This window comes from Podarcis vaucheri, assembly GCF_965113315.1.
Source record: "Podarcis vaucheri genome assembly, chromosome: 1".
In the NCBI taxonomy this organism is placed as follows: Eukaryota; Metazoa; Chordata; class Lepidosauria; order Squamata; family Lacertidae; genus Podarcis; species Podarcis vaucheri.
In genome coordinates, this window is record NC_138759.1 from 137,170,779 (window position 1) to 137,186,167 (window position 15,389).

General features: G+C 43.7%; 1 protein-coding gene across 3 annotated transcripts in view; it reads right to left on the bottom strand.

Annotated features, from left to right (window-relative positions):
• Positions 1 to 4,369: 4,369 nt before the first annotated feature.
• The window catches only part of VWC2L (von Willebrand factor C domain containing 2 like), a 120,497-nt gene continuing 109,477 nt past the window's right edge, over positions 4,370 to 15,389 (bottom strand). For all 3 annotated transcript variants that reach the window (XM_082228282.1, XM_082228281.1, XM_082228285.1), the window contains one exon: positions 4,370 to 11,215. In XM_082228282.1, the coding sequence (XP_082084408.1) occupies positions 11,067 to 11,215 (149 nt within the window). In that variant the 3' untranslated portion in view covers positions 4,370 to 11,066. The remainder of the gene's footprint in view (positions 11,216 to 15,389) is intronic.

The following is a 15,389-nucleotide window of genomic DNA, read 5'->3' on the forward strand; positions in this document are numbered from 1 at the left end:
TTAACCCCTGGATGGTTAAGTCCAGTCAAAGTGACTATGAGGTGTGGCACTCATCTCGCTTCAAGCCCAGGGTGCCAGCGTTTGTGCACAGAAAGCTTTCCAGGTCATGTGCCCAGTCTGACTAAACTGCTTCTGACACAACAGAACACCGTGATGGAAGCCAGAGCACACGAACACTTCACGCCGTAGTGGTATCTATCTACTTGCACTGGTGTGCTTTCGAACTGGTGGCTTGGCAGAAGCTGGGACAGAGCAACAGGAGCTCACCCTGTCACACAGATTCGAACCACCGACCTTCTGATCAGTAAGCCCAAGAGGCTTAGTGGTTTAGACCACAGCACCACCCACATTCCTTCATAATAACATAAAGACTTTTTCTAAGGCCACTTTTCATCAATTGTTTTGTGTGGGGATGTTGACATGGTACATTATTTTCATGTTCTGGAGTTAGGTTGTTGAAAATGTATTTGGATTTCCAGTGTTTACTACTATTATTTAAAAGATGTCTAGTCCACCCTTAGTTGGTACTGATACCAGGTAGTGCACAATCTGAATAGGGGCACCTCTGATTTACAAGGAGATGCTATCTTCTGTTGAGTTATTCCTCAGAGGCACTTTAGCGGGTCTTCAGTTTTCAGGGTAAAGTATTTCTCCAGGATTTCTGAGTAGATTAGAAGCTTTTGTGATTGTGGTAGTGCCTTTGAAAGCTTTCTTCAGTTTCCCTAATACCCAGTAGGCTAAAGAACCCTTTTACATTTGAAACTGAGCAGCCTCTACGGTTAATGTCTGCGATTGGGGATGAACTTTTTGTTGTCTGGGAAACCAACCCTGGAGTGGGATCCCTGCAGTTCACAACAGGGAGGTCAATTGTTTTACCTGAGAGAAATCAGGGAGGGAAAGAAGTCACATTGAAATTGGGAAAGTGAAAAGGCACAGGCATGAAGGTGGGAAGAAAGCCACAATTCTTCTAATCAGGAGATAAATTACAATGAGTCTGTTGAGAACTGAGTCCAAGGAGAGTAGTTGTACCTAGGTGTGTGGAAGTGACTTTGGGGGTTTAAGTAAGTGAAGATGACTGTGTACAAGATGATGTCTCCCTTTGCCCAAATATTTTGAATAACAAATGCCTTTGGGGTGGACTAGGTGACCATCTGCACCTATAAAGTTATGCTCCTGCAGCATGTTGCTATGTGCAAAGCAACTCCCCATACAAGGAAAATGAAGCGACACAAAACAAATGAGCACTATGCCCTATGGTGGATTTCCATGTGACACCATTACACCAAACCCACTTTGCCATGTCATGATTCTCACCAAGGAGGTAAACTGGTGATGCTGCTGTACCACTTCTGATTACGAAGCTACATGGCAAAATGGGTCTCCATGCAAACAAACTAAAAACACTATTAATTTATTACTTGTGTTTTTATACCACCTTTAATAATATTCTGAAAGGTTAGGCTAGGCACCTACTTTTCTGGGGAGCAGGGAGAGAGAATTTTGACTGGAGTTCCTCCCACCCTCCAGTTTGAAGCCCTGCAGTCCAAAAACCACAGGTTAGCCACCGTGGTGAGAAAGTAGACACCAGCACTCTTCATCAGCATCTTAAACAACCTTCAGCCTTTTTGGACCCATGTTCAGTACTTCAAGACCCACGTTTTAGCATCTATTTGTATAGTGGTAATTCTGCTCTCTCAAGCCACCTTAGACCAAGCTGCAACCCTGTAGAACAGGTGGGGCTAACCTGTGGGCCTCAAGATCTTGTGGAACTCCAGATCCCACCAGGCCTAGCCAGCATGACCACGATGTGAGTTGTAGATCAACAATACATGGTGGCACCACAGGGATGCAGTAGAGGGTCCTGGCTTAGGGTGGGCAGATGGAAAAGAGGGCAGGGCTACTCCACATTTAACAGTTGTCTGGAATAAGGAATTTTAGCTTGTATGACACCTCCTGAAATTCCCTCTTCTACACAACTGTTACAAGGACACAAAAGCTGTGTCCTCTTTTGCATTACCCCATCACTTGAAGGCTACCAAACCAAAACATGCAATGAAAAGGAAAGTTGCAGTGATAGTAACTTTGCAATTTATGCAATATTTTATGCATTTGTAACATCTGTGTTGCTACACAATATAGGTGTGTCAGACTGATAGCTTTTTGTCTAATGTATTTATTTTAACATGTCCCCAAATCAACCAAGAATAATAATGTTTTTATCATATTTAGGGTTGCACATATTTAAAGTACTGTACAAACAGTAGTGATAGCAGTAATTACTCAGCAAACCATTAGTTAGTTTAAATGATTAATGGCACTTCCCATCTTTTCCTAGAGGTATCAAATGCATTCTGCAATGTGGAGGCAAATTATTACTCTGATTAGGCTGCGTTAAGGTTAGAAATATGGTCCAGGATGGGAAAAGCTAGCATTATAGAGCGAGAAAAAATACTTGGGCTTCTCCTTCACAGTATGAATTTGTCACTGATGTTCAAAATGATCATAATCCAACTATGCAACCCCTGGGGTGTTGTCATACAAGCTAAAGCTGCTGAAATTCCCTCTCCTATTAAAGGTGCAAGAGCGCTCTCGCTATTTGCATCTGCCCCCCCCCCAGACGACAGATGCAGCCCCTCTGAATATTCAAGAAACGTAGGCAGCATTGCCAACATGTGGGACACAGGTTGCTAGAGTGTCCGGGAAGTCAAGGAAGATGAGGCTTTTGTATCTTTAATTGTTGTGTAGGAGAAAGAATTTTGGCAGATACAGCTTTTGTCATGCAAGCAGGGATGAGAAAAACGGTGCACTGGCTGAAATTGTCCCCTATTAAGGTATAAAATTCTTGCCCTGCCCAGATTTGGTTACTGTCCTGGCTATAGTAACAAATTTAAAGGTGGAAAGAGAATTGGAAATAAGGTTTTGTGGATTTGATCATAACCAGTCAGGGATATTCATACTGAGATATTTTGCTTCTTTGTTTTCCTGTTGCAATTTTATTTTGAGCTGTGCTGTAAAACCAAATAAGTGTTTAATAGCATTCTCTCCTGCTTCTCCTAGTTGACAGTAGATCTTCTGTCAGTGCAAGTTTGCAGTATATGGGTCACATACGGCAGGAGGCAGTGTTTTAAATGTCTAGACCCCAAGCTTTAGAGGTAAGAATTGAGCCTGGAAAGGAATAGGCAACTACTTTGACCAATTTTGGCACAGCAATCAAAGCTGGTAAAAGACACCTGGAATCCCCTTTGCCACCTGAATAGCACTGGATCAAAGTGTGTCCCAGACTGCAGACTCAACTTTTGGGGGTAGGGGGGAAGGGTAATGTCCAAAACAAGCAGAACCCCTATTTCCTGACTGATCCCTCCCAGGAACCAACCGTACCTCCATAATATATAGATTAAGTTTGTTTTATTTGTTTTAAGTTTCAGCTTGTTTCATCCCGTCCAGTTATTCATGGCCAATTAAGTTGTGATCTTTTTAAAACAAAATAGCACGGAAAATCATGAGGAATTGGAAGCATCAGCCGGTAGGTGTGGAGATGATGAAAGACACCAGAGACATTGTTTGCTGGATAACACACTTTATATTTAACAAAATAATTTTTTAATAATATATTTTTTTCAATATTGTATTCTAGAATCCCATTTTTTACAGTAGAGTGTTTGTTTTTGTTTTCACTAGTTTTCAGGCACACTATTGTTTAAAGGTGTAAAAAAAATCTGGCTCCTTGCTGACAGGCACCCTCTTAGCAAAAGTCTTACTAAACAACCCCCTGCTTTTCAGCAACTGTTTGAGTACACAGGTTGGTCTCTGCAAGTGGGATTTGGCATGGCTGAGGCTGGGGCACCTAGCTGATGATCTGGCCCTAATGGTCTGGCTTGTGTGCACTGTTTGCCCACCTGATGCCCTCCAGATGTTTTGGACTACAATTCTCATCAGCCCCACCCAGCACAGGGGCTGATGGCAGTTCTGGTCCAAAATACCTGGAGACCATGAGGCTGGTGAAGGCTGATCTAGAAGCTTAGCCCTGCCTTCCTCCAGAGCACCCACCATCACTCCCATATCATGGTATTCATTTGCACACTGACACACATGCTTTGTAACCTTTGAATTTGTTTGACTTAATGGAAAAGTATGTGCAGAGGGATCGAGGTCAGGATCTGCCAATCATGTGATTTTCAGACAGGGAATAACTCCCCTGAGTCACTCTGGGTGGGCAGACTTGCGAGCATGGTTTGAAGGCACAGGGTAGAGCATCATTGCTAGAGCTAAGCAGGTCTGGGTCTGTTTAGTGCCTGGATGGAAGAATGCCTGAGACCACCTTGATTTCCAGTACAGAAAGGCAGGATGTAAATGAAATTAATAACCTAACTTGTTGGAATGGTTAAGAAGCATGGCCGGCCCCTGCAAATTGCAACACCATTTCTGGTGGGTTGAAGTTCACACTGCGCCAGGAAGCCAGTCTAGATGATTTCTAGATGTTTGCAGCTGTATGAATTTGTGGTAAGAATGCACGGTCATTCAAACAGGGTGGTGTAAGTGTAGCTAGGTTGTCGTTTGAGGTATGACAAATGAAGTGATTCCACAGCTTTACTCAATCTGGCAGTCCTCCCCATGTGCAGAAGCCAGAAACCATATGGGACATGACCTGTGTGCCCTTAACTGCACAGTGCAAGAGCCCTGACTGCCACTGACGCTATCCAGCCACCCATGTATTTTAATGGCCATGAGGAGGGGAAACTAATGATCTCCATCTCTGCCTCTCTTATCTTCATCATGCTTCAGAGAGGGTGTGCAGGATATAAAGACATTGTCTCATCAGGGAAGTGTACAAGGTGCAGACCTTAAGATGGCTCCTGTGGTTGCAGAAACCCACCCACCCATTCAGAAAAAGAACCTAGTCCAATCTTTCTGGGGCTGAATCATGGCAGCTGCACGTTTATAGGTTTTCCTCCCACATACGAAAACCTGCTTGCATGCCTAAAGTGTGATGGCTGGGACAGAACCCATCTCCCTGGCATGCTCGCTTTCTGCTGGTGCAGGGAAGCATCTATCCTGGCCCTCTAAAGTGGTGTGCCTTGTGCTTTTTCTTAAATATGTAGAGCAGCCCTCGGAGAGGCACAAAACAGGGGAAATGGTGGCATACAAGAACATTCAGGTCCATTTTCAATTATGAGGAGGGTGCTCTTTTCCTTGGAGAAAAAAACGGTAGTGTTTTGCAGTGACCCCTGAAGTGGTCAAATTCCAGGAAAGGCTCTTTGCTGCTACTCACAGTGGTCCTGCGTAGCAGTTGGCACTCTCCAGCTCCAAGAGTAGCTGCTTTCTAAAACTTGCTTTGTGGTGCGTTCAAGCTTCTGTGCCTCAGTAAATTATTTGGACAGCTCTTAGTGTGCCTGTGCTTTGATGGATCCCAGCCAATTGCATTTTTTCTTTCAGTTCTCTCCCCCCCCACACGCCCCGCAACCTCAATAGGACATGGTAGTTCCTTAATAATAGATGGGCCGCTATACTTCATGGCTCCACTTAAGGTTTTCATAGTGTTTCAAACGCCTAGGTATGTCATTTATTTTTTATTCCAGGGAATGAGAATGCTCAGGCCTACACTGGTCTTAGCTCACTTGTGTGTAGAAGGGGGGTTGGGGTTGGGAGAATGAACAAACCACAGAAGGCATTTCTCAGTGAATGGCAAGTGTGGAAATGTTTCTTTCTGCTCTTTGTGGACATGAATAAATCACAAAGAGGGGTGAGGGAGGAGGGAAGCAGCTCATGAATGATTTACAAATGCGCATTTGTGAATTAATGGCCACAACAGCAAAGTGCCAACTTTGCTGCAAATTGGTGTATTAGAGAAGGGCTGCCTGATATGATGCAGGATGATGAGGGCCAACGCTGGCTCTGGCTGAGGAATAAACTTGCCAAGCATCCAGGGGAGCTGTCCTCAAGGTACCTTGAAGTCTGCCTCTTTGCCTGCCTAGCAGTGCCCTTCCCACACCAGAACCCCTTGCTCTCTGCCATGGGAAAAGGTTCTGCAGGACAAAACCTGCCCAGGTGGTTCACTTCCTCTAAATGTAATGGAACAAAGCACCAGGTAAGTGCTACTGAAATATATGAAAAGTTGAGATGGGTAAATTCATCAGTTTGGGTTTCTCTCTGTTTCTCATTTTGGCTTGCCCTGTTTCTGTGCATATATGCTTTTCTGAAGTCCACATGGAACTGTGTAGACACATGTCCAAAAACATGTACATGCACATCTCCCATCGTATGCATATTTGTAACTAGCTTTGCCATTTAATGCATCTTGCAAGTAATTTCCCCCTAACAGAATGCATTTTTGCAGGTTATTTTCAATAAAATAGACATTTTTTGTTTATACATTCTTTGGCTGCAGAAACTGTATTGCAGATTTCAGAGAAGTCCAAATTTCAAAGGGCAGCTGCATTTCGGTTTAAACCCCGCTGCTGTCCCACTGCCTCCCTTACCCAGGTTGTGAAGCAGCAATGGCAACAGTGGGTTCTGGCAAGATCTCATGTGCTCCATGAGTTCTTGCGAGACTTCAGTGATATTTCATGAGCTCGTGCCAGAAACTGGCACCGCTTCTCTGCTAGCAATGGCAGCAGTGGGGAGCAGGGCATCTGCTGGGGTGCTGCCTCTGGGCCTTCTGCCACCCAAGGCAGCTGCGTCACCCTGCCTCCTAAGTGAGCCTGCCTTGGCAGGATGAAGTGACCTGTCTCAGGCACACCTCTAAAGAGCGGAGGAAATATATGAAGTCAGGAATTGGTGTCCAATATGATTCTTTAAAGTGCTGATTTTAAACTGCTTTAGGCAGCCAAATATCTTGGGTGGGCCCTGGGCGATCCTATCCCATGCTGCCAACTGTCTTATGCTGACTTTTGTGCTGGCTTTGGCAGAACTTCTGTCCTGGTTCATTTCATTGCAGTCAGTTTTGCTAGCAACACTACCTTTGTTTGCTGGGATTCTTTTTTCTCTCTCTCCATGTTTTGCCTTCTCCTGTGGGATATATCATAGCTTGCTTTAATCACCAGCACTGCTCAGTGAGACACACATTTAGGGCAACCAAATACATTTATGATTTCAAATGTATTTCTCCTATGAGCAGAATAGGCAGGGCAGAATTTGGTGGGAGGAGAGTGTTACCAAATCAGCTGGGTTAAGGGTGGACCCTGGCAAGAGCTAGCTTTTGAGATCCAAATATGGGTTACCTGCCAGAACCTTGTTCTGTTGTTCAGACTTGGCAACTTCACCCTCTGCTAGGTGTGCTATGAGTACATGAAATTGCCTTATGCCAAATGGGACTGTTGACCCTTCTAGCCCATAATTGTCTACTCCAGGGGAGGTCAACATGGTTCCCCTTAGATGCTCCTAAGTTACGGCTGATAGGATTTGTAGTCCAACGTTTAGCAAGCCCCATGTTGGCTATCCTTGGTCTACCCTTTTATTTTGTGGTTTTATATTTTGATTTTATTCTGTGAACCGCCCTGAGACCTCCAGGTATAGGGCGGTATAATGATGATAATGATGATGATGATGATGATAATGTAGAAGACTTTCTCAACTCTACGTCTCAAACGACTTTTGAATGAAGTATCAGCTCATGCACGCAATGCATCTGCACTATTCTAAGCTGTGATGCACCGCCCTTTCCCTGACCTCCTGCACTGCAGGGTCTGGTGTGCTAGAAGAGGGAGGGCTCCACTTTAAGGTTAAAGGTTTGGTTTGGTGATCTTTTTACTGCACCCATGATTACGTGGCTGTAGTTAACAGCACATAGGTTCAAAAAGCCGCCTTCTATGACTTGATAAACCTTGGGGGGGGCAGCTGAAATCAATGAAAAAATTACTGAGAAGAGGGTGCCCTTAGAAAGGAGGGGGGAGAGCTCTGAAGATGAAACAGCATTCTTGCTTGCAGGGTGATGCATGACGCACACTCCAAAATGGGGGGAAATTGCTTGCTTATGTGTGAGCAGCTGCCTACATACTCCCGACCTGCATGCCAAATCTTACAAACTAATTTCTGTCAACCAACCAACCAACCAACGAATGTATAGTTAGAAACAGGCCCATGCAGAGCTTGTCTGGGTGGGAGTCTTGTCTTGGCATGTCAGCGTAAGTCCAAGCGAGGCACCTGGCCGGCTGAGCACTCTGAGGCCAGGGGCATGGACCTGGTTAGAAACAGAAGGATGTGACTTGTGGGGAGGGGAGAAATGCCTGTGGAACTGGACTCATTCAAAACTTAATAACAACACTAACATTGGAATGGTGTAGCCCCAATTGAAAGAAAAGACCAGGTGGCTAGGAACTGAAATCAAGGTGCTTATTGCATGTTGTGTGCGTATGTGTGAGAGACAGATGAGGGAGAGAAATCATGAATGGTCTGGCAGTCATGGTGAGGAATGGTTGGATCTGTCAATTTTGGTTTCTCTCATTTTTCCATTCTCCACACTTCCACATTAATTTCTGAATCTTTTTAAAGTCTTCATGAAAATTCACCAGCATTTTAATGCAAATTTCTCATAATACACACATTTATATGCAATTTTGCCCAATATGCACATTGTTGAAAAATAATGGGATTCATTTATGTATGCTATTTTCACTAATATATGTGTTTTCAGATGCATTACATAGCTGGAGAACTGCACTGCAAAATTTGGAGATATGTGGATTTCAGAGGGTAACCATCCTTTGAATAGTTTCAGAAAGTGCCAATTAAGAAGGTTCCTCTCTAAATTCAGACGGAATTGGCTTTCTCCACCATCCCTTACCATGGCTTAATGGGGTTGGAGGCAAGACAATGGCAGCTATGGTTTGTTGAAGCAAGGTGTAAAGGTTGTATTTTAAGCTGGATCTAGTTCCCAACAAAGCAATCCAACCCACAATCAATTGATTTTTAGGAAAACACAACTAATATCCCCTCCATCTCTACAAATATTTGCTGCGGGCCTACTACTAGTCCTCCACAAACTTGGGCCCTAAATACTTGCCTTCTGTTGCAAAATCGTCCTTCCCACTTAGCAAGATGATCCTACTCTGAGACAAGAAGAAGACCAAGGGCATTCCCAGGAACACAAATCTCTCTCTGTGGAGCATGAGGCATACCTCACCAAACTCTTAAGAAAAACTGTGGGATATGTTAATTGTGGACCTGGTTCCAACCTGTTCCATGATGCTGCAAGCTAGCTGTTGCCACTAGGCTTTCCAGAGTGGCTTTGGCAATTACAGGCTTTGGACACTAACATGTTTACTCCATCAAATATTTTACTGCTGTACAAGAAAATGCCAGCAAGCAGAGCTGTTTCCTATTCAGATCTGCTCTTGAGGAAGAGCAGTGTGCCAAAACCTGGTCTTACTGAATTAGTTCAAAATACTGCCATTACCTTCAGTGAATGCTGGAAATGGCACACAGAGGACCAGTCTTTGGAGGCAAAACCTAGATGATAGTGAAACAAGGTAAATACAGATATAACTCAGGAAAACTGCAGAGAAAATGGAATTTTAGCTCTGGAGGAAATCAACATTGTATTACATGGGATTGTTTACTTTGGTTTCAGACATCACAGATGGTCAAAACAATCCCTTATGTGAGCCTGTTGAAGTCCCACGCTTTAGGAATTTAGGATCGTGTTGATCTGTCATAGTCATAATAAATATGAAAGATAAAAAAATCTTTTTTAATAATTCCAGTGGCACCTTTAAGATCAACTAAATATAAGCTCTGAGACCTTTAGGAATAATATCCAAATTTTTGCATTTAGTTAGAAATAAAATATCAGTCTGTACCTGTGCAAATTTTTTTTATAAGGTTGATGGACTTCCATTTCATGCTGCTCAATGTGGTGCCTTCCATAATTACAGATTCAGGTGGATAGTCATGTTGATCTGTCATGCCCTTCCCTGTGGAACCAAGTGCCATAACAGTCATCAACAGTTATAAGGTTGAAGCGACCTCTGCTTCAGAGTATCTGACAAAGTGTGTATTACACACAAAAGCTCATACCTTGAAAGCTTATATTTAGTTGATCTTAAAGGTGCCACTGAAATTATTAAAAAAGATTTTTTCATCTTTCATCTTGTTATTTATTACAACATCATTTCATTTATTATCCCAGAAAACCTGTTGATTGCAACATTCAATATCATGTTACTTGGTATGTGTGGGAGGGCAAAGAAGGTGCCATTATTTCTGGAGTCTACCTGTAGGGTCTGGCTACATGCCTCAGGTGGGCTTCCTCTTCCCTTCTCGGATAGTTAAATAGAGGCTGGGAGCAAGTTGGCAATGCAGAAATCTAATGTTCCTTCTCCCCTTTCCTCCCTCACAGAGCCTACAACAAAATAAGTGGAGTGGGAAGAAACAGGAATGCAACATAAGGGGAGGCATTAAGGTGTATGGAGGGATGTCAGTTAGTGCTGGCTTTCTTGAGTCACATAAACTATTTCAAGGACATTGAGGTTATCTACCTATATACTGGTTGCCTGACACTTTAGCCTGTATCCTTTGTCATTATGGTGTATACATTTATTCAATTCAATTGTCCCCACGTGGTGGAGAAAGCATAACATATACAGAAGGCTCCTAGGGCGCCTGGTTGCTGTATATCTGTGCATCCATTATATTCTTGAAGGTCCTCCTTCTTCCTGCATCCTCTCTCCCACTGGTTTTAAAAAGTGCATTTCATTCCTGAACCATCCTCATTTAACTTGCGTGTTCCAACTACCCTGGCTCCGAGGGGGGAAAAGAAGACGTTGAAGCTCACAAAACCATGAATGATATTGATGTCACAGATGTGAAGAGCTAAAATGAGCTCTAACTCAGTTGGCAGGTTGGAGGAAGAACCTCTGTAGGATGTCCTTTTGCTAGCCATCAATCTGTGCTGCTTGCCGTGGTAGGTTAAATATCTATATAGGGAGAAAACTTGCCCATTAGTAAAATATTCACTTTTGTTAAACCCTTAAAGGTTTTGCTGGTGACCCTATTGCAGCTGGCAGATTTAACATGTGCAGTGTAGAAGCCGTTACATTGGACACACACTCCTTGTTGCTTGGGATTTTGCCCTATGCAGTCAGCTTGCCTTGGCATTCACGTTTGGAACACTGAGCAGGCTTCCACCAGTCCCCGTTGTGGCAGTGACAGATGTTGCACTCATCCACTTTCACTTCGATGCCAGCCGGAATGATGGTGGTTCCTGCAAAGCAGTTTGGACCTGGAAATGTACACACATAAATACATTAAACAGTGAAGCAGATTGGGGAATATGGATGTCTTTATGCTGGGTACAATTCAGCCAAAAGTGGTTCACTTATAAGCCCCACTGATGACAGAGCGCAATAGTTAAGCCCATGCTTAATTCTCTTCCATTGAAACCAGTGAAATTTACAAGTGCCTTACTTGGGCGGTATTGAGCCCACTGAATTGGACCCCTGCCCCTTTGTTTGTGCCTTGCTGTCAGGGCAGCAGTAGGGCAAAATGCCCCACCCATTGACATTCAGTGTGGCAGCACAACCTTACTAAAATGACAGTGCTAGGACAACAGTCCTCCACCACACCTCAGAGCAGCAATTAACACACGGGGCACATGACACACACCTCTGTGCCAGCTGAGGCAGCTGCCTCACTCTACCTAATGAGCAGTCCTAGGCAGAATAACTGATCAGTAAATGCTTGGCAGCCTTGAGCGCCACTGTTCTCACAGCAGAGTGTTGTTTAGGGGCAAAGCTTAAATGCGAACCAGTCTTTGGGTTGGGCAATGCGGTCACAATCTGTTAAGATGAAGGTCAAAATCAGGGCTTTTTTTAAGGGGATACTCAAGGACACTGGCACCTCTTTTTGTTGTTGCTAAAAAGTGTGGCACATACTGTAACAACTTCACGGTGAGTACCGGCATCTATTTTTCTAGAAAAAAAGCATTGGTCATAATTACAGTGCAAACATCTCCTTCTAAACCTAATACTCTAGCTACTTTACTCATGATCCATGGAAGCAGGAAACAGCGGAAAGGTTCCATGTACCAATATAAACAATCTACTGTGTTGACAAACAGTAGAAAATCAGAAAATAGACTGCTGAGCTGGCATCTAAGTAGACCCCAGACCATGAATGAGAAAAGAGGATGCTTCATCACAGCCACATTTCCATAGCTGCTAATGGAGCATGTACTCCAGGGGTCAGCAACCTTTTTCAGCCGTGGGCTGGGCCACTGTCCCTCAGACTATGAGGTGGGCCAGACTATATTTTGAACAGAAAAAATGAACGAATTCCTATGCCCCACAAATAACCCAGAGATGCATTTTAAATAAGCACACATTCTACTCATGTAAAAACACCAGGCAAGCCCCACAAATAACCCAGAGATGCATTTTAAATAAAAGGACACATTCTACTCATGTAAAAACACGCTGATTCCCGGACTGTCCACGGGCCGGATTTAGAAGGCGATTGGGCCGGATCTGGCCCCTGGGCCTTAGTTTGCCTACCCATGATGTACGCCTTCCTTGATTGCATACAGAGTATGGCGAAAGAGTGGTGCAGCAGAAAACAAAATGAAGAGGAGCAGGTCTAGAACTATGGGTTCCTGGTTTTTTCTTATGGACAAGGCTATCATGAAATGCTGGCAAGCAGGAAGTGGGACATTACAGAGGCCACAACATTTCCCATCACTTTGTCAGTGAAAAATGATGGTGTTTGATGTCACACTAAGGTGATTTTCCCACTAGCACAAGCATTTATGCTGGCCAAATGGGACAATCTCTGGCCCCGGAGATAATCCTCTGAGTCCCTTCTTTGTGTGCCTCCTCCATGAGAGGTCTTGAGGGTGGCAACACGTAAAGGGACCTTTTCTGCAGTGGCTCCCCATTTGTGAAATGCTCTCCCTTGGGAGCTTCGGCTGGCACCTTCATTAGACACCTTTAGGCGCCTGGTGAAAATGTTCCTCTTCAATCAGCCCTTTGGCTGATTAACATCAAATGCTCTTTTAAGTGTGATGTGGGAGGGGAGAGTATTGGTTTGCTGTTTTCCCCCCATTATGTATTTTGTGGTTTTTATTTTGTAATTTTAGTTTGTGAACCATCCTGAGAACTATGGATGAAGAACAATATACAAATTCAAGAAAGAGGAGGAGGAGGAGGAGGAGGAGGAGGAGGAAGAAGAAGAAGAAGAAGAAGAAGAAGAAATCTCTCCCCCCCCCCACTGTTCTGGGAGGGTGCAGAGGTCACAAGCCAGGAGGGGGGGGAGGCTATTGCACTAGCAAGACTCATTGTACTGGTTTCTGCTGGAACAACAAATTAGTTGAGTATGACCCAATGTGTGTTGGAGGGGTGCAGTTTCTGAACTTTTCTTTCAAATGTCTATGGCCAGCATCTTTACTGTGATCCTGGACCAGTTCTTAACGGCATGGCTGGTGAGAGTGGAACTGAAGGAGCTGCAGGATGATCATGAATGTGAAGTCAATCCACAGCATTCATGGGACATCTTACCATTTTTTAAAATATAAAAAAACAGATTTCTAGGTCCTATCGTTGTAGAGCAAACAAACCAAGCAGAGGAAAATCGCATGGAAAAGCACAAAAACCAATGCTTAGGGTAGGGCTTCTTTCAGACCTTCCTCCCCTCTTAATCATTTTCTCTGTGTACAAGTTGCAGACTGTCAAACTCTCTGTTTGCGCCCTCTACTGCCTTCCTATCTATTCTTCCAGGCCTCAGCAATCTATATATTCTGCAGATTTTACTGGTAATTTTCACTCAAGTTGGCAGGAGAGAGGAAAAGAGAGCAGGAAGTACATCCCACTTTTGCCATTCATTCTAGTTGCAGAATCTCAGCTTTCAGTTGCAGAATTATGATTTAAAGTATAGGAGAAGTCTAGCTTCCAAATTCTCTCTGTATATTATGTGAATAAAGTTTCTTTTCTCCAAATGGTTTTAGGAGGAGAACATCTAATAATGAACATGACACATACTGGCAATTTCCAGTGATTGCAATCCTATAGAAGTGCTTGCCTACTAGAGTGAGAGAGGTGGGGTCAAACTCTCTGGTGATGGAAAAGGGCACAGCTCTCCCAAAATCTCTTTAGAGCTGCAAGCGGGGGGGGGGGATATACTCCCTGAAAGTGCCTCCTTCCTTCCTTGAGTCCTGCGCTTGTTATTTGAGAACAATGAAATATGTATGGCAGAAATGATTTATTCATACTCCAAACAAGATTTATTATGGATTTTTATTTTATAAAAGAGATTTCTCTAATCTGCTTATTATCTTTCACCTCCCCCGACTCCGTTTATTTATGAGAAAATATCAAAAACCAAACCACTTCTAAGTCAGCAGGAATTTGTCTCTCACGCTCATAAAAGTCTTACTAAAAACAATGGCCCAGATGTTTATATACATGCATACTATGCTAATCTCAGACTCACGTATGCACAATTGCACTGTGCCTCCGTTAATACCACAACAAATACAAGGGGAATCAAAAGTAGGAGTTTGGGCAATGCTATTTTATTTATGACTAGGGGCACAGACCGAAACCTGGCGGATCATTTAACTGCTGTTCTCCAGCGATTTAAATCGACACCCTACTGACTCCCTCTTTCCCTGGCCTAATCTAAGGGCCAATCAGATCGTGGGTGATATTCATCTCTCAATGGAGATGGGTAAGTAGCTGGAGGGTGGCAACTGTGGCCCTGGCTGGTGCCCACCAATCACAGTGAGCAGGAGGGACCAAAAGTGTGACTCATGGGGAGGCAGGTGAAAGACTAACTTGCAGGTCCAGACCCTGCAAGTGCCATTTCAGCCGCTCCAGGAGTATCCATACTGGACGATTGTGCTGTTGTTTTGGCATATCTAATATGGCACAAAGAGAAACGAAAGGCAAAGAAACGAATAAAATTTTGGGAGTACAAACTCATTGTTAGAAGCCATATTCTGTCTTCTGCAGTGTGATTACACAGAGATTCATAGGTTCACCCCATAGCCATATGTTTGAAAAAACCCTTCCCATTTGAGACTACTTTCTGAGAAGATGAGCCCTGTCCCTGAAGCAGTTGCAGAAGTCCAATCCCTTTCTCATTTACATTTTGGAAATGTATTTACACTCGGGAGAGTTGTTTACATTTCTCTTCTTGCTTTTCTGGACCAAAGGCAAAGGAAATGATGATGGATTTCACACTTAGCCCCCTCTATTTTCTGCTCAAAATGCTCACCTGTAAATGGAAACTATTACAGGCAAATAGTTCCCATCTGCTCTGTCTAAATTGTAGATGAGCCTAAATTAGAGGTGCCAGTCTGTTTAATGGGGAAGCAGATCCAAAGCTGTGTTTAGCTTGGTCATACTCACTGGCCTCTGTGTGCCTCTCCCATGTACTTTTGTGAATGGGGTGGGCTGACTGTG